Source organism: Caretta caretta, chromosome 8 (assembly GCF_965140235.1).
Source record: "Caretta caretta isolate rCarCar2 chromosome 8, rCarCar1.hap1, whole genome shotgun sequence".
Lineage (NCBI taxonomy): Eukaryota > Metazoa > Chordata > Testudines > Cheloniidae > Caretta > Caretta caretta.
Window position 1 is genome coordinate 47,213,746 of NC_134213.1, and position 17,029 is coordinate 47,230,774.

General features: G+C 42.2%; 1 protein-coding gene across 3 annotated transcripts; it reads right to left on the reverse strand.

Annotated features, from left to right (window-relative positions):
- Positions 1-572: 572 nt before the first annotated feature.
- GORAB (golgin, RAB6 interacting) lies at positions 573-16,057 on the reverse strand. 3 transcript variants are annotated; one of them, XM_048861438.2, is made up of 5 exons: positions 15,791-16,057; positions 13,321-13,669; positions 7,665-7,766; positions 5,724-5,864; positions 573-2,407 (listed from the first exon to the last, which is right to left on the reverse strand). In XM_048861438.2, exons 1-5 carry the CDS (start codon positions 15,852-15,854, stop codon positions 1,915-1,917), a joined length of 1,149 nt encoding a protein of 382 aa, XP_048717395.1. In that variant the 5' UTR covers positions 15,855-16,057; the 3' UTR covers positions 573-1,914. The 3 variants fall into 3 exon arrangements, with proteins under 3 accessions (XP_048717395.1, XP_048717398.1, XP_048717399.1); XM_048861441.2 differs by lacking the exon at positions 15,791-16,057 and having other exon boundaries at positions 13,317-13,453; XM_048861442.2 differs by lacking the exon at positions 573-2,407 and having other exon boundaries at positions 5,720-5,864; positions 15,791-16,050.
- Positions 16,058-17,029: the final 972 nt, after the last annotated feature.

The window sequence follows — 17,029 nt, forward strand, 5'->3', positions numbered from 1 at the left end:
TGCTGGTCTCCAGTTTTGTCAGCTGTCACCATCAGCCACAGTCACAAGCCAATTCATAACTGCAGCATGAATGAATGTGTCCAATCCTAATTCTGGAGAACACAGGTGGATCTCTACGCTCTGTCCAGGAAAGTAATAGGATTCCCATAGTACTGTGTTGCCATGCAGTGCCCCGTATACAATATTTCCTATCTAATATAACAAAGGTGGGTTTTGAATTTCCAGTTTTATAAACCATCCATCAGACAGACAGTAACTGTGGAATGTGTGTGGGAGAACTTCTCTTGAGACCGTTTCCCCCAGAAGATGCTCACTGCAGCCACTGTGACGAAGATGTTTCCTAGAGCACCTCCAGCTTGCAGTTAGCTGGAGTTCCATGTTATGGGATACAGCTCTCCAAGGCTATTTTACACACTTTTTTGTTTGGAAGCACTATCTTTGGGGTGCTGGTTGCATATAGAGGAAGGCTGTCAAAGGGTATATCTTTCAAGATTGCTACATGATTATTCAGAACCTACTCACGTCCCGTCTCTTGAACACCAAATACTATAACTGAAAGTAAACAAGCCACATAGAAGATACATTAATTTATTTTTACAATAAAAATTGTGAATAAAGTGTGATGGTTTTCAAAGACTGAATAGATAATTGAACCCTCATAATCGCGTTTGGTGGGGTCACTCCGGTGATTGTCAAACTGTGACGTACAAACATTCAGTCTAAGAGAAACAGTTAAAATGTCCATAGTGAAAGAAAGCTGCAGACTGTGTAGCAGAGAAGATATGAAAATTGCTGTCTGGTTCATGGTTGCATCACAGCCCCTCTGCAAACCACCCCACTCCAAGAGGTCATCACAAAACCAAAATTGTATTCCTTTGTCTTTCCCCATCTGGAATGATTTTTTTAAAATCCTTTTGAAAACAATAATTGGGCAAATTAACAAGGTTCTACTGGGGTTATATACACCCACCCTTAGGACAAGGAAATTGTTAACTTTAATTTACTGAACATTACATAATGTATGGAAAGGCTTAGTTCCCATTTACTTTTGGGGTTATTCATTATTTTATCTACACCAGTTTGATTTCTCAGATTTAAGGCAGCTATGATGTTACTGAAAATGAGACAAATATTTGTAACCGCATTTGCCTCAATACCAGACAGATCTCTAGTGTACGGTTTTTGGCTATAACCACCTCCTTTCTACCATATATTGATACTTTTGTAACACATTTGATGCCGTAATTTCACAAATCAGACTCCAAAGACCAGATATTGCAAATTTTTTACAATAATTTGTAAAAAATAGACACCCGTTATAAATAGGAAAGATTACAGCCAACTTGGTCTTTATAGCAACATACAAATCTAAATCTGTTTATAATTCTCTACAGAATAAAGTATCAGCTCCCATATCCAAGGATGTCTCTGAAACCTAGCCAGGTTTTACACAATTAAAAGAAATTTGCAAAGGAAATTTGTGGACACATTGGAAATGTCCTATCACCGTACATGAGGAAAAGAACACCTCGGTAATCAAACCTAATCTTTTATGACACCCTCTCAAGAAAACAAGCACCTCCCTTTCTTGGTTTGATGTCGGCAATAGTTAGCTGGGAATCTTCAGTCTCACACAAGCCCAGCCTACAGACAAACATTGCTGCCGACTTCTTAGTACTCCTTCCTAGCAAGCCCCAGTCTCAGAAAGCTCCATAAATAGTGAGCAAATCTGGGGATGAATGGACCTAAAAATACAAAACAGGACAGACAGGTGACCCAGAATGGAAGATTCTGACAGGTCACTAAAAATTGATTATTTTAATCAAATTAAAAATAGAGGCAACGTAAGAGGGATGTGTTACTGACACTGGAGAAGCCTTGGGGTAACCTATAGCATGCAGTAAATCAAGTATATCATCCATCAGATGCTACCCTATCTGCATACAATAGTAATGTATCAGAGCGAGCTAGGGTTTCATCCCGAGTAGTGTTTACTGATTGATTTTGGCTACCCATATTTGAAAGTGACTTGCTACAGGAATTTCCAGGCTGCTCCGCTAACTGTTCAGAAGCAGCACCAGCATGTTCATTCTCCTCCACTGTAGCACGTGGAGCTGCATTTTCCTCAGCAGTCCGAGACAGATTCCGAGACTGGGAAGCCTGTCTCCCTGCTTCTGCCTCCTGGAGCTGCAGCATCTGCTCCACCTCAATCTCAAGTTCCAGATTTTCTTCATCTGCCTCCACTTCCAGCTGCTTCATTAACTCTTCCAGCTTCTTGGCTTTACGGAGCTCATTCTGCTGTATGATAGTGCATAGATGCTCTGTGAGACGTTCCTTGATCTCAGTCTTCTGTTGGAAATCTAGCTTTGCTGCTATGTACTCTGACTCTGCCTTATCATAGCGCTTCCTGCAAAAATAATTTTTTGGGTGTTATTCATTCAGAAGAATCCCAAAGTGCTTTACAAGTTACACACATGGATGAATACTTGATCAGTCACTGAAAGGCATTCTCCTCTGGAGCGGACAATGCCAGCTATTTAATAGCACACAGCAACATTGCTCAACAATTATAAAGCAAAGGACGGAAAGGAGAATGTGCCAACAGAAGAAAGTCCACTCCGTTAGTTTCCACTGCTGCTGCATTCTAGGAGTAAATTCCCTTGTCTGAAATACACAGGTGGCAAACAATTTTGTTGATTTTTGTATGAGATTCATCTCCAGCATGCTGAAAGAAACCACCACTAGTAATTGCTCCATATATTCCAATGGAAAATTAACTATTCAGAAAGATACCAAAGCGATTCATATTCATTTTATTGTTAAACAGATCAACAATCCAACAGATATAATTTCTATGTAATTAATGAAGTAGTTACGTTGCTACTTCAGTCTTTTCTAAAAGTGTACTTTCCTGCTCATTCAAAGAAACATACACCTATGTCACTAGCAGTCCAGATGGGCACAGCACACGACACTATATAACGACCACAGCTTTTGCAGAGCCACCAGTGTAGAAATAATTGTATCATCAGCATGAACACTTAGCAGTTCCTACATTCTGACATGACAAACTTTCTAATGTAAAGCAACAATTACAAAGATTTTATGGGGCAACATAACAGTGGAAGGACTTAACTAGCAGAAGGATACCACAGGCTGGCTGAGAGGGGAGGGAGGCAGGCTGTGGATCATACGCACAGCCGTACTGCACCTTGTGACAGAGAGCATCCACCAATATAGTATCACAAAGGTGCCTGTAAAAACAAAGAGCTGCTTCATAAAGCCATATTCAGGTGTCTCACTACCAAGCAATAGAGGGACACAGTGGTCCTTTTGTTTGAGGAAGCAGAACAAAATGGAACAGGAATTCTTTCAGAGTATATTCCAGTAAGAAATAACTGCAGGATTCTGCCCCCAGCTGGAGCTCTATCCCTGGCAGTCAATGACAAAGCCATGTCCACAGGGCCCCTAAAATACCCACTGCTCTTTCTGTCACAAAGGAGTCACAGCGATCACATAATGAGCCACAGAGACTATGTAATGAAGGACTCAGACACGAAGCATACATGTAAGAAACAAAATTAAGCTTACTGTGGAAACATCTGTCCAACTAAAACTAAACCTGCATTCACATAGTTTTTTTGCATTGGAATATTTATAAATATTCCATTTTATAACAGTCAGATGTCCAACTATGCAATTAGGACTATAAATATTGCACTTCTTGGCAGGTTAAACTAATTTGGCATTTAGCCTTAAAATATAAGGCAAAACTTCAATAATTGCTCAGAAAGACATTGCTTGTTAGGTAAATGAAAACTTTTAATGGTGGGTGGTATATTCTACAACACTGAAAATCCATGTGTAACTCTACTTTCCAAACCATGAAAAACTGATTATACAAAACACAGCAAACTCATTAGGCATATTTTTAAAGCTTTGCCTTCTTTCCTTACTAACCTTCCTTTTCCCATCTTTGTTACCTAAATACAGTTTCCTGTAAAAATTCTGTATGATTTTTTCCTACCACTGAGAATTTAAAATGCAGAGTTCAAATGGGTGTAATGTTTTATGATAACATGTCTAAATGTTTCATGATTTCTGAAATCTCTCTGAGCAAATCCTACAAACACACTGGCACTGAAAAGTCTTCTCTGGCATAGATCTGAAACTGAGATTTTTAAAGAATATCCTAAAATAGTGGAACTACATAAGGTCAGCCAGTCTCTGCCATTTTAAATGATAATAGTCAATAGCTATCCTCAGTTCTTAGATACCACTGGTATTCATTTAAAAGCTAATCACCATGTTTATTGGCCTGTGGTCAATGCACAGCAAAAATCACAAGGAAAACTACAATGTCTACACGTTGGATAGTGAACTAAAAACCACAACCAAACATTTCCATTTTATTAAATGCCTGTATAAACATGCTTATATTTACATACTCATGTTGCGGTTTACCCTATACTAATGAGGCACTCAGATTAATTTTGCATGCTGAAGGATGCTGCAAAAGGGAATCAGAGTTGCACTCCCTTGTAGTAGTAGTAATAATAATAGTAATAAAAAAACCTCAGATGATGGAAAGAGACATTGAAAACCTTGAAGTCTGAAACTGACCTACATTTGGTCCCAATTTAAGAAAGCACTTACGTACATGCTTAGCTTTAGGCAAGCATGCAAGTCCCACAGATTTCAATAGAATTTAAGTGCTGTCCTGAATTAGGGTGCTTTCCTGACTCAGGACTTTTGTTTACAGAGTTGATGTAATACATTACATGTGTTTGGTTCTTTTTTTAAAACTGCTCTTTTCCCAGGAAAAAAAGCCAGCAATGAAACCCTGTAACACAGTAGTGCTTATGTGCAACCCTACCATAATGGCCCAGCATGTATGTACGATGAAAGGGGGGGAAGATGGCAAGTAAAGTTTTCCGTCAGGAAACTTTTCAATCAGTTGCAAGCTTCTGTTTAGGCCATTGTGATCTTAAGAGAAACCACTGTATAGTAAAACTTATTAAAATACACCTGGCATTGTCTTTTTTAATGCACATGACTAAAGTGACATGACTCCCCTCAGCCTTTCTTCAGTAAAAGGAAACTGCAGAGAAGGGCAACTATAACGATTAGGGCTTTGGAACGGGTCCCATATGAGGAGAGATTAAAGAGGCTAGGACTTTTCAGCTTGGAAAAGAGGAGACTAAGGGGGGATATGATAGAGGTATATAAAATCATGAGTGGTGTGGAGAAAGTGAATAAGGAAAAGTTATTTACTTATTCCCATAATATAAGAACAAGGGGCCACCAAATGAAATTAATGGACAGCAGGTTTAAAACAAATAAAAGGAAGTTCTTCTTCACACAGAGCACAGTCAACCTGTGGAACTCCTTGCCTGAGGAGGTTGTGAAGGCTAGGACTATAACAGGGTTTAAAAGAGAACTAGATAAATTCATGGAGGTTGTCCATTAATGACTATTAGCCAGGATGGGTGAGGAATGGTGTCCCTAGCCTCTGTTTGTCAGAGAGTGGAGACGGATGGCAGGAGAGAGATCACTTGATCATTACCTGTTAGGTTCACTCCCTCTGGGGCACCTGGCATTGACCACTGTCGGTAGACAGGATACTGGGCTGGATGGACCTTTGGTCTGACCCAGTATGGCCATTCTTATGTTCTTACACATTTTCCCAAGAGCACTCGCTGCTCTGTCTGTTAATCGCTTACCGAGCAAACGAATAGTCCATGCTGGCCTGATCGATTCGGTTCCTTAAGATTCCAATGTCAGCAGACACCATGTCATCCAGAGCCTGCAGCTCTTTTTGGATCCGCTTTAGTTTCACTGTTTCAGCCTGAGTTCTTTTGGATCTGAAAAAACACGACGCAAATTTTCTCTCTCTTTAGAAGCATCCTACACAAGAGACATGTTGTGTTTCAATTACAGCCTCATCAGCTCATTAGTAGTTGCTCAAAGGTTTCTCTTTCATAGTTTAAGACTCTTGATTTCTCTTCCCATATCTATGGGGATCTAAAGTGCCTGCTATTAACAGTCTGAAACAAAATTATGTAATGACTGCAATCAAAAGTGCCCAAAATGGATTGTATTCCTTCACTTGGAAAATTCACTCTCTGAAATTAAGTAACTTTAAGCGTAAGAACACAGGAAACTGCTAGAAAGGAAAAGGGCACATTGTCCTGCAACTTTCCCCTCTCAAAGAATCCCAGATAGCAGGAGCCAAAAAGGGACTGGGTCACCTAACGTGGTTATTTCCATTTTGTAGGATTACTCTCTATAGGCCTGATCCAAAGCCCAATGAAGTCAATGGAAAGATTCACATCAAATATGAAAGATTTCAATCAAGCCCTACATAATCTCTTTCAACTCTGTTTATTACATTTGTAAGTTTTCAAGAACTAAAACAATCTACAGGAAGCATGTTCAGATCCAAGCACCTCAGCTCATTTTCAATGAGATCTCATACTAGGCCACGCTACCCCCACCCATCGGATTCGTGCACCACGCTTGTCAAACACAGATTTGATATTCCATAAAATAGCCATAGGTATCTTAAAATCTCCAGTCTTCTGACTGACCAGCATTAGCAAACCACTGTCACCTTTTTAATCAATTCACCAATTCTAGCAGCAACTGGTCCTGTAACCAATACTTTTTTCACACCACCTATGTCCAGATACATACCACCTCCAAATGCCCCTTATATTATCAATTCCTTTGCGTTCAACGGTAACAGAGACTTATCCTGATATTCCCACAACTAAATGTCAACCCAGCCCTATCTTTCGCCCTTGTGCCAGCAGACTAATAAGCGCTTTTAGCTCATCCACTTTTTCCAAACTACATATTAGCCCCATCAACTATATCTTCTAGTCTTCTCTATTTCACTCACCCAATTCTTGTATTTTCTAGTCCTATACTCTGAAACCTATTAGTCACTGCTGCTTCGTTCATCTCTACACTCCTTCTTGACTTAGCATTAAAGGTCTCTCACTTAATACCAACACTTTTCTATCACAGTGTGTATTCAGTCTGAACTTAGCACAGCTAGTTGTCCTCTTCTATCAGACTCAACTTGCTGCATTTTTCATTAATATTAAGATGTTTTTAACAGAGATCCTTTCATCAGAGAATCTCAAAGCACTTTAAACTACACACCTTAATGAATTAAGTCTCTCCAGACTTCTGAGAAAAAGATAATATTCCCATTTTATAGGTGAGGGAACAAACAGACTAAGTAACTTCCTAAATGTCTCATAACAAGTCACTGGCAGAGCTGGGACTAGAACCCAGGAGTCCTGACTCCCTGTCCCCTGCTCTAATCACTGTACACAAACCACCATATGAAATGCTCAATCACTGATCTGTTCAAGAACATCAGATTCACTCTGCAAAGTTGTAACAGGAATTATCAGTCTGCAGAAGAAGCTGCGTCTTCAGAAATGCAATCCACATAAAAAAAGCTTCGTAGTCACCACACAATTTGGAATAAAATGTGAGTATCATGTACTGTTGCTGATTTGCACAAAAAAAGCCGTTAGTGCAGAGGAAAGCGGGACAAGATGGATTTGCTAAAACTTAGTAACTTATCATAGACAATAAACACCCCCCTTCCCTAGGTATGGAATTAGAATGTAGAATGCCCTCATCACCTTTCAGCAATGGCTTTGGCCAGGAGCGCCTTCTTGCGTTTATTCTTCTCTTCCATCAGCCGCTGTTCCTGCTGGAGAACCTCCCAACGAGATTTCTCCTGCCTGGGCATTGACAAAGCAACAGGGTTAAACGAGAGTTCATTTCTTTCCTCCCCACCCAAAACAGCAGTCATACTCCTTGTCCTTGTGTTTAGTTTGTTAGAGTACCCATTAAGGGTTTCCAAGAATCCAAGGGCAGCTCAACACCTTGGTTCTGTGGGAATTAGGAAGGAAGACTGACCAGGAAGAAGGGTTATTAGCTTCAGGAGATACTCAACACGTTTGCTCTTAAAAAAAAAAAAAAAATCCAAACAAACCAGGGTTTCTTATGAACAAAGAATGTGGGGTTAGTTCTTTTCTACATTAGAATTCCATGTTTTTAACTAAAATGAGCATATACTGTTCACAAACGGTGATTTTCACTAGAAATCATACACACTCCATCCCATCTCTAAAATCCTGGGCAGAGAAATGTTTTATGGTATTATAGAAATTCATCCTAATTGGATTAGATGAATGCCAGTCTTTGGATGTGGCTGTTGGTGGCCAAAAGCCATTTTTCCCTACCTAAGTCACATTATGTTAGTTGTTGTGGTGGTTTCATCCATCACCTTTTCAAAGGGATCTCAGTAACAATCCTCTCCCCATAATTTAATGCGTAATATGTCTGCTCTTCCATGAGCAAGGAATACAATGGAGGATAAAAATGATTGTTTTTTAATTTAAAAAAACTATTTTTGTATTTAAATTGGGTGTCTGATTTTATTTAAATTATAGTAAGGTTTTCTTTTTACAAACAAACCTTTTTAAAAATTAAATCTGAATTTAATATAAAATAGGTTAAGGCCTGAACGTATTCTAATTTAGTTGTAAATGTGAAACATGTTTTGATCAGAGCAGTTTATGTATCCAAAACATTCCATGTTATTTTGTTTAATAAAAATTTTATATGCGGTTTTGTGTGTTTAATTAAATTCCAGTTACCCCCCCAATGCAGCTTGACACAAATCATGAGCAAAAAGTTAATTATCTAGTAAATGCGCAACATATCATTCACCATTTTCTAACATACAAAGAAGATACAGTTAATAAGAATCTGAAAATAGTAAGCTATACAATTGTCTAAATAAATATATACAGGTACAGTATATGCTCCTAGGTAGCAAAGAGATGTACCAAACTAGCGTGTAAAGGTTCTATTTAGTTGTAAATCAACATGTTTTAATGGTTATATCAACCATCGAGAATGCACCTTTATTGAGAAAATAACTGAAGTACAAATGAAAACGTTGATTAAAGTTGATGATTGAAATTGAGGATTTCCACTTGGTGATTTAAATTGCTGTGATGTAAATCAATCCACCCCAGAATAAAACATCAGAAGTTACTTGATAGCTAAAGAGAAGGAAGAAATTTTTTCAAACCATTGTGATGCTAGAACACGGTGATGTTATTTGAAGTGGGAATGTTCCAATGGAATATACATAGTAGCTGGGGCTGCACTGGTGGCTGCTGGGCAGCAACCAACAGATTAGCTATAGCGTGAGCTGAGTGGGATAGTTTGGCCCTGTCAGTCAGAAATAGCACTGTCCATGGCCAGGGTGGATAAAAATCAATAATTTTTTTAAAAAGATAAAAAAAAAAACAGATTTTTTTGAAAAAGGTTTTTTCCTCAAAAAACCTACCTAAAGATAGTTTTAATTAAGATACATTACTGCTCAAAGATATCTCATCATGGAATAGGGATTATAAATTCTAATTCTATACTATGAGACAATATATGCATGTAATCTTTAAGAAAAGTTTTGTAAATGAGTTCCAATAGTTCATGGATTAGGGACCCAATTTTATGGGGTTCCACAGGATTCTGTATAGATTATTTAGGTTAATCTTTCTATCTACCCAATGGGATTCAGTGCTCAGTCTAGAAGATACAATCAGAGATGCTTAGTTTTGCAGTTGTCAAACTGTGGATTCGTGTCTCCAGAGGTAACATGCTTTTGTTAACAACAAAAAGTGTTTTTAAATTAGAGGTGAGAAATAACAGACCTCAACCCTACAGTCCCTCTGCAAATTTGCGCACACAGAGTCAATCTCTTACCTCTCTCTAAAAGTGCAAAGTTTCAAAGAGTTCAATGAATAGAAGAGTGTTGAGGGCGGAATACATCTGAACAAGGAAAAGTCTGGAAATAAATGTGAGAAGGGAGGGACAGGTAGTAGAAACAGAAGTGAAACTGTTTGAGCAGCATATTCCAGAAGTCTTGAGGTCTTTCTGAGTGTAGCCTTCATTGATTTGAGATCTACCATACCATTCTCTCACTAGAAGGGAAAACCTATAATGGCAGCAGGCCGTAAAAGAGACCCAGTTTGAAATAAGAACCATTAGAGAAATATATGTTTGCTGATGAGGTTTTAAAAAAAGTCACACCAGTGAACTGGTAGAAGTCACTTAAGCACTTGGATTCAGAGACTGTTGAAGTGATAATCTCACTTTTTACAGCAGTAGCTTCTTCTGCCAGTGTAGAAAGAATATTTTCTTCCTTTGGACTAATTCATTCCAAACTGAGAAACTGTTTGGGACCTGAAAAAGCAGGAAAGCTTGTTTTTCTTTTCCAGATTATGAACAAACAGGAAAATGAAGGTGAAGACGACCGAGTTAGCTGCAGAAGCCAATATTTTAAGTTTCTCATGTTGCCCTGGCTGACATAGGTGATTTAATTTTGGGTTTTTTTAAAATATTTCATTTAATTATTTTAGTTAAAAGCAATTTTACAAAAACAAACCTGATTTTAAAAAACTTGAATGTTTAACTAAATTAAAAAATTCATATGCTTGTTTCTGTTAAAATATTACATGTTTGCTGTTGAAAAAAATCCAGAGTACTTAAAGTTGTTGTTTTAGTTAAATAAAACAATTTAAATGTCTGTCTGGTGATGTTCTCCTCCTTATACAGCCTGGCAAGAAAATCCTCCAAATATTAATGATTAACCTGTTGAATTGGAGATAGTTCACCTCCCAACGACTTCATAAATACCTGCTTCAATTACCTTTGGTAAATAAAATAACCAATCATTCATTTTCTGATATAGCTGTAAAACTAATCTGAAAAGTTTTAAAAATAAATCACTGTTTAAAACTGTATAGAGTGTACCTTCTAAAAATGAAACCTGCATCTATCTCTGAGTTGTGAAGAACATGTATTAAGGTTATAACAGCTAACGAGAATGCACTTTTATGTAGAAATCCATGGACTAAATCGAGTCTTCCTGACTAGTGATTTAAATCAAATCCACCCTGTCCATGGCTTTGCTGAAGTATGTGCTTACTTTTTAAATGAATACATGCCATGGAGCATTACAAAATGCGTACAGATAGTGGAAGAATGAACATTCTACTGAGTACTGGGACTCTCGCTGATGGAAAAAGAAACAGAGCGTATGGAGGCATGCAGGAAAATAAACTTTGAAATGTGAAACAAAAATCACCTTAATACAGGCTGTGCCAGATATCCAGTCTTTTACACAAAGGAAAAATAAATACACGTAAGGAACCTGGCCATTTATGCAGTGCTGTACCACAGCAGCGAGAAGGAGAACTTCCTGACTAAAACTGCACATAGCTGCTTACAGCAACATGGAATAGTGGACTAGATGGGGCATGCGTCTGATCAAGTATGGCAATTACTGTCCAGACGGTTCAGAGGAAGGTGGAAAAAGCCCCACTCTAGGCCCCTATGGGGTAATTTGATCCCTGTGATACTCTCATCCAACCCCTAATTGTTAAAGATCAACTCAAACCCTAAAACATGATGTTTTATCTCTTGTTTCCAATACTTTTTAGCATTAACTATAACAACTTTGGAGCCTAAGATCTTATTACTCTGGGTACCCAGAATTAACTTCAGACAAACAAGGGCAAAATAGTTACAACAAACAAGACAACAAGTATACAGTCTGGCAGTCTAATTACTAGAATGAGGAAATCATGAAAACTATGCTGATATCAGGAATTTCTACGCAGTCAAATATTTATTCACCCAGCTCTACAAACTGGGTGAAGAGAGAGAAATACTGGCTTAATTTATTGAAAAAAAATTGTGAAATTCATCCAGTAAGTTATTTGATCAGCTCTATTAGTTACAGTAAGCAGAAAACAGAAGATTAGGAGTGGTTAGGTAGGAAAGGGACATTTGGGATGGGTTTTGAGACACTACACTGAAGTGAACAGGAAGGGTTTAAGATCAACTTTTAAAAGAACAGGTAATTCAGTAGTTTGGCGAGAAACACAGCTCAAGACAGACAACACCACAAGTGAAAAAATGTCTCTGGCGCACCCCCTCCCCGCACCGTAGAGTAACAAGGAGTAATTACAGAGGAGGCAGAGACTGAGTCAGCAAGTAAGACAACACCAGTGTATAGCTAGTTCAGTGGTTCTCAAACTTTTGTACTCGTGACCCCTTTCACATAGCAAGCCTCTGAGTGTGACACCCCCCCTTATAAATATATAAAAATGTGGTTTTAATTTAACACCATTATAAATGATGGAAGAAATGCGGGGTTTGTGGTGGAGGCTGACAGCTCGCAACCCCCCATGTAATAACCTCATGACCCCGAGGGGTCCCGACCCTCAGTTTGAGAACCCCATAGCTAGTTAACTTCACGGCCTTCTCTTGATGTAAAAAGGATAGTTTTTTTCCAATCATGTTAGCTCAACACAATTGAAAAACCCCATCAAGATGAGTCTACCACATCTAAAGCTGTGTTAGCTGGCTATAATTTAGCCAGCCATAATTTAGCCAAGGGGGGGGGGGGGGGGGGGAAGACTAAACAACTGAAATCCTCCCCCACACCAAATCAAAAGAGGGCCCATAGAAAGTTTTGAAAACCAGGAGAGCAATTTATTGAAAGGGGCAAAAGTTACACAGAAACAAAAAGATGCATTTCCAAATGCGAGCTTTGTTGATTCTGGTTTATTTCTATAGTATACAGAGATGTGCTTAACCCTTCAAAGACAATCTAAAAAAAAAACACCCAACAGTCCCATGACCTGGACGCCTCACAATTTAGGTCCCTAATCCTGCAATCTGGCCTGCACCGAGTCTACTGAAGACAACGGGACTCCTATCTGCACAAATTAGTTCTTGTCTACACTGGCACTTTACAGCGCTGCAACTTTCTCGCTCAGTGAAAAAACACACCCCTGAGTGCAACAAGTTTCAGCGCTGTAAAGCGCAAGTGTAGACAGTGCACCAGCGCTGGGAGCCGCATTCCCAGTGCTGGGAGCCGTGCCCCTCGTGGAGGTGGCTTTTTTTTAGAGCGGTAGGAGAACTCTCTCCCAGCGCTCTGCCATGACTACACAAGCCACGTTAAAGGGCTGCTGCAGCAGCACTTTAATGTTGCCAGTGTAGACTAGCCCTTAAGATTGCAGGACTCTGTTCTACATGAGCTATAACTGAACAAAGGGTAGCAAGTAAAGGATCAGCAGGAAAGAAGCAAAGGAGAAGACTTCTTATTCTAAAATGCAGTACAGTTTAATATTAAGTTTCAGTTTATTGTACAACAAAATGATGAATTAGTAAGGAATAAAACCAATCCCTTGATTTTACAGACTTACTAACAATTCCACTCTCTTTTTCTCCAGTTTGAAATCCATCTTTACAGGGAGGTCCTGGTGTTTTTCATTGTCATTACAAGGATTTTCAAGTCCCTGTGCATTCTGTTGATCTCTGGTGTCATGTTGCCTTTGATCCTCCATTGCGGATGGAGGAGGCGGTGGCAGAGGCTGCTGAGGAAGACAGGGCTTGTGTTTTGGTACAGAAAGCAGCTGTTCTGGAGGTACCGAGGCTGCTCCATCCTGCAGTCCCAGTTTCTGACATTGGTGCTGAAGAGCTTTTTCTCGTTGCAACTGCTGACGGCTCTTATTTACAGACAAGGGTCGACGCTGCTGATCAGAAGATTCAGATGTATCTGTTTATAGTAAAAATAAAAACAGAACCCTTTTAAGAGAGGCACGTAAAAGTGTTTTGCTGCTATAGTATTAATACTAGAGGTTCAGATTATTTCAGTGAAATACAGGAGCTTGGATGCTGGATAGAATTCCTGGATTACTCAAAACTGTGGTAAATTCTCCATCACTTGAAATCTTTCAATCAAGCTTTCAGGTCTTTCCAAAAGGCATGTTCTGGTTCAACCACAAGTTGTTGGGCTGGATGCAGGAATCACTGGATGCAACTGGACAATGCAGTTGGTCAGACTAGATCAGTGGTTCTCAAACCTTTTGTATTGGCGATCCCTTTCGCTCAGCAAGCTTCTAAGAGCAGACCCCCCCTTAAATATAAAAATATGTTTTTAATTTATAACACTATTTTAAACGCTAAATATATAACCCTACTGTTTAAAATGAACTTAGTTTTAATTTAAAAGCAGTGAGAAAAAGTAACACATTTTTATCAAATTATTATTATAAGCAAAAAAGTTATTTTTTTAAATAGTCACTGTTTAATACTGGGGGGAGAGGCATGAAGCAACTTTGTCAATATCACTTTTCGGGGCAGATTTTAGTGCTCCATTGCCACCCTCACTTCTGCGCTGGTGCTGGCAGCAGCACTGCTTTCAGAGCTGCCCAGCTTTGAAAGCCGCGCCGCCACCAGGTGCAGCACAGAAGTAAGAGTGGCACTGGTGCTAAGTCTGCTGGGAAGTTATATTTGTATGTTTGTTAATATCACCTTTCACAGCAGATTTACTAGGGCAAACTTCCTAGCTAGCTAGCCGGGAAGCTGTGAAAAGTATTATTAACATACATACAAATATCACTTTTCACAGCAAACTTACTCATGCCTCATTGACACCCTTAATTCTGCCGTGCTGCCGGCAGCAGGTGCTGCCTTCAGAGCTGGGTGGCTGGAGAGCAGCAGCTGCTGGCTGGGTGCCCAGCTCTGAAGGCAGCATCACCACCAGCAGCAGTGCAGAACTAAAGGTAACAATGCAATACAATGCCACCCTTACCTCTGTGTAACGCTTGACCTTTGTGCTGGGAAGGGTGGCTAATGCAAATTTTGGGGTGCCTATAGCCCGCACAAGCCCCCCACCAGCACCGCCCCACCTGTGTGCTTGACTGTTAAATTATGAATTACTTTTTTTTGCCTATCCCAGTGTTCTGATTGTTCTGTGGTTTAATGCAGCTCTTCAGCTGCTGAACAATCAAGCCCTCTAATGTTGTCTCAGTCCTAAGGCCAGCCTCAGGGAAAACGGTGCCCTGGGCAAACTTCAATTTTGATGCCCTTCCTTTGGAGGTGCTGGAGGCAGAATGGGGCGGAGCTGGGCTGGCTCAGACTGCCACCCATGCACCGGGCGACAATTCAAACCTCACGACTCCCAGTTTGAGAACCCCTGGACTACATGATCATAATGGTGCCTTGTAGTCGTAAAAGCTATGAGATGAGACAAGGGAAGGAGGAGAGAAGGAGAATCTTTCACCACATATATGTAAGAAACCAGCTAGAGATTCACACATTCGAAGGTCGGAAGGAACCACTGCGCTCCCCCGCACCGAGCCCCTGCCTAACGCAGCCCGCAGCACGTCCCCAAGCTAAGCCCTGTTCCAAGCTCAGGACAAAAGAATCGCTTGATTTAAAACTGGCCACGGCGCGCAAAGCCACCGGCCTCCTGGGGACACTGTCCCAGCGGTTACCGACCCTCCCGGGCTCGGGGTCGAAAGGGGCCTTTCCCCTCCGGAGCGAGCTGGCCAAGACCCCTCCAGGGCTGGGCATCGCCACAGACCCCGCTCGTGCCCAGGGTCAGGAGAGACCGATCCCTCCAGGCGGGCCCGGCTCCAGCCCCGCGACTGTCAGCACCCGGTCGAGCTAGCCGCGGGCAGACCCAGGGCTCCGGCTGCCCTGCCCCGCCCCGCGAGCTCGGGCCAGACCCAAGGTCCCAGGAGAGGCCGGTCTCGGACGGGGCCCCGACCCCAGCTCCGCGCCCAGCGGGGGGCAACGCCAGGCTCCGAGCAGCTGCCCCGGGGAACCAGCAAGTGCCTCCCCCCAGCTTCCGGGGCAGGGATACCCGGCCCCCGCTCGCCCCGGCCGGTACCTGCGTGCGGCCCCCGCAGCCTCCGCAGCTCCTGCTCGGAGAAGCCGGCCCAGCCCCCCGCCATAGCCCCTCATGCCGGGAGGTGGCGGCGCTCGCGGCCGGCGCTTCCTCCTTCCGCTGCCACGTTCAGGCCTCGGCAGGACCCCGCGCCCGGAGCTGCCCCGAGCTCCGCCGGCCGCTTCCCCACAGCCTGTTAGGCCAGGAAGGCGAGGGAGGCGTATCGATCACTGAGAGCAGGCACCCCGCGGCAGCCCGGCGGGGTCCTAGCGCGTTACCATGGGGAAGAGGGCGGGGCTTCCAGGGGAAGGTGGCTGCTGGGCTGGGAGATCTGAGGGGGAGGAGCCTGGCAGACCGGGGCGCGGCCTGTGGCTCCCGCCTCCCATCCTGTCGTAGATCGTCCCTTGCTCTCCAGGCCCAGGGGTAAGGGGCCGAGCCCAGATTCCTTCCCTTCTCTGTGCCTTCAGGGTGCCACTGCTGGGCCAGGAGCCAGGCTGGCATCTCCTCCCCTCCGCCCATGGGGCGCTGCGCCACCGAGAAAGCAGCAAACGAGGCCGTAACAGAGCACTCCCCCTCTGGAGCCCTCCAAATGCTGCAAGGCATCCTCCAGCGCTCACCTGAATGGGGACAGCCAGTAAGAATGGGCTAATTTAGCTCCTGCCACCCCCGCTACCGGATCATTTCTACCTGTACAATAACAGTTCACGGCAGTGGTCAGGCGACAAGGTCGTGGCAGATGTAAGGGCTTGTCTACACTTGAAATGCTACATTGGCACAGCTGCATTGCTGGAGCCCTTCAGTGTAGACGCCACCTACTCCAGTGACAGGGATCAGATAATCCACTTCCCCTAGAGGTGGTAGCTAGGCTGGCAGAAGAATTCTTCCATCAACTTAGGGCTTGTCTACACTGGCACTTTAGAGCGCAGCAGCTTTCTCAGGGGTCTGAAAAAAACACACCCCTGAGCACAGCAAGTTTCAGCCCTGTAAAGTGCCAGTGTAGACGGTGCACCAGCACTGGGAGCTATGCCCCTCGTGGACTGGGTTTTTTAGAGTGCTGGGAGAGCTTTCTCCCAGCGCTCTGCCGTGACTACACAAGCCACGTTAAAGCGTTGCCAAAGCGGCGCTTTAACGTTGCCAGTGTAGACTAGCCCTTAGTGCTGTCTCCACAGGAATGTAGGTAGGCTTAACTATGCTGCTCAGGGGTGTGGATTTTTCACACTCTTGACGGATGTTGTTAATCTG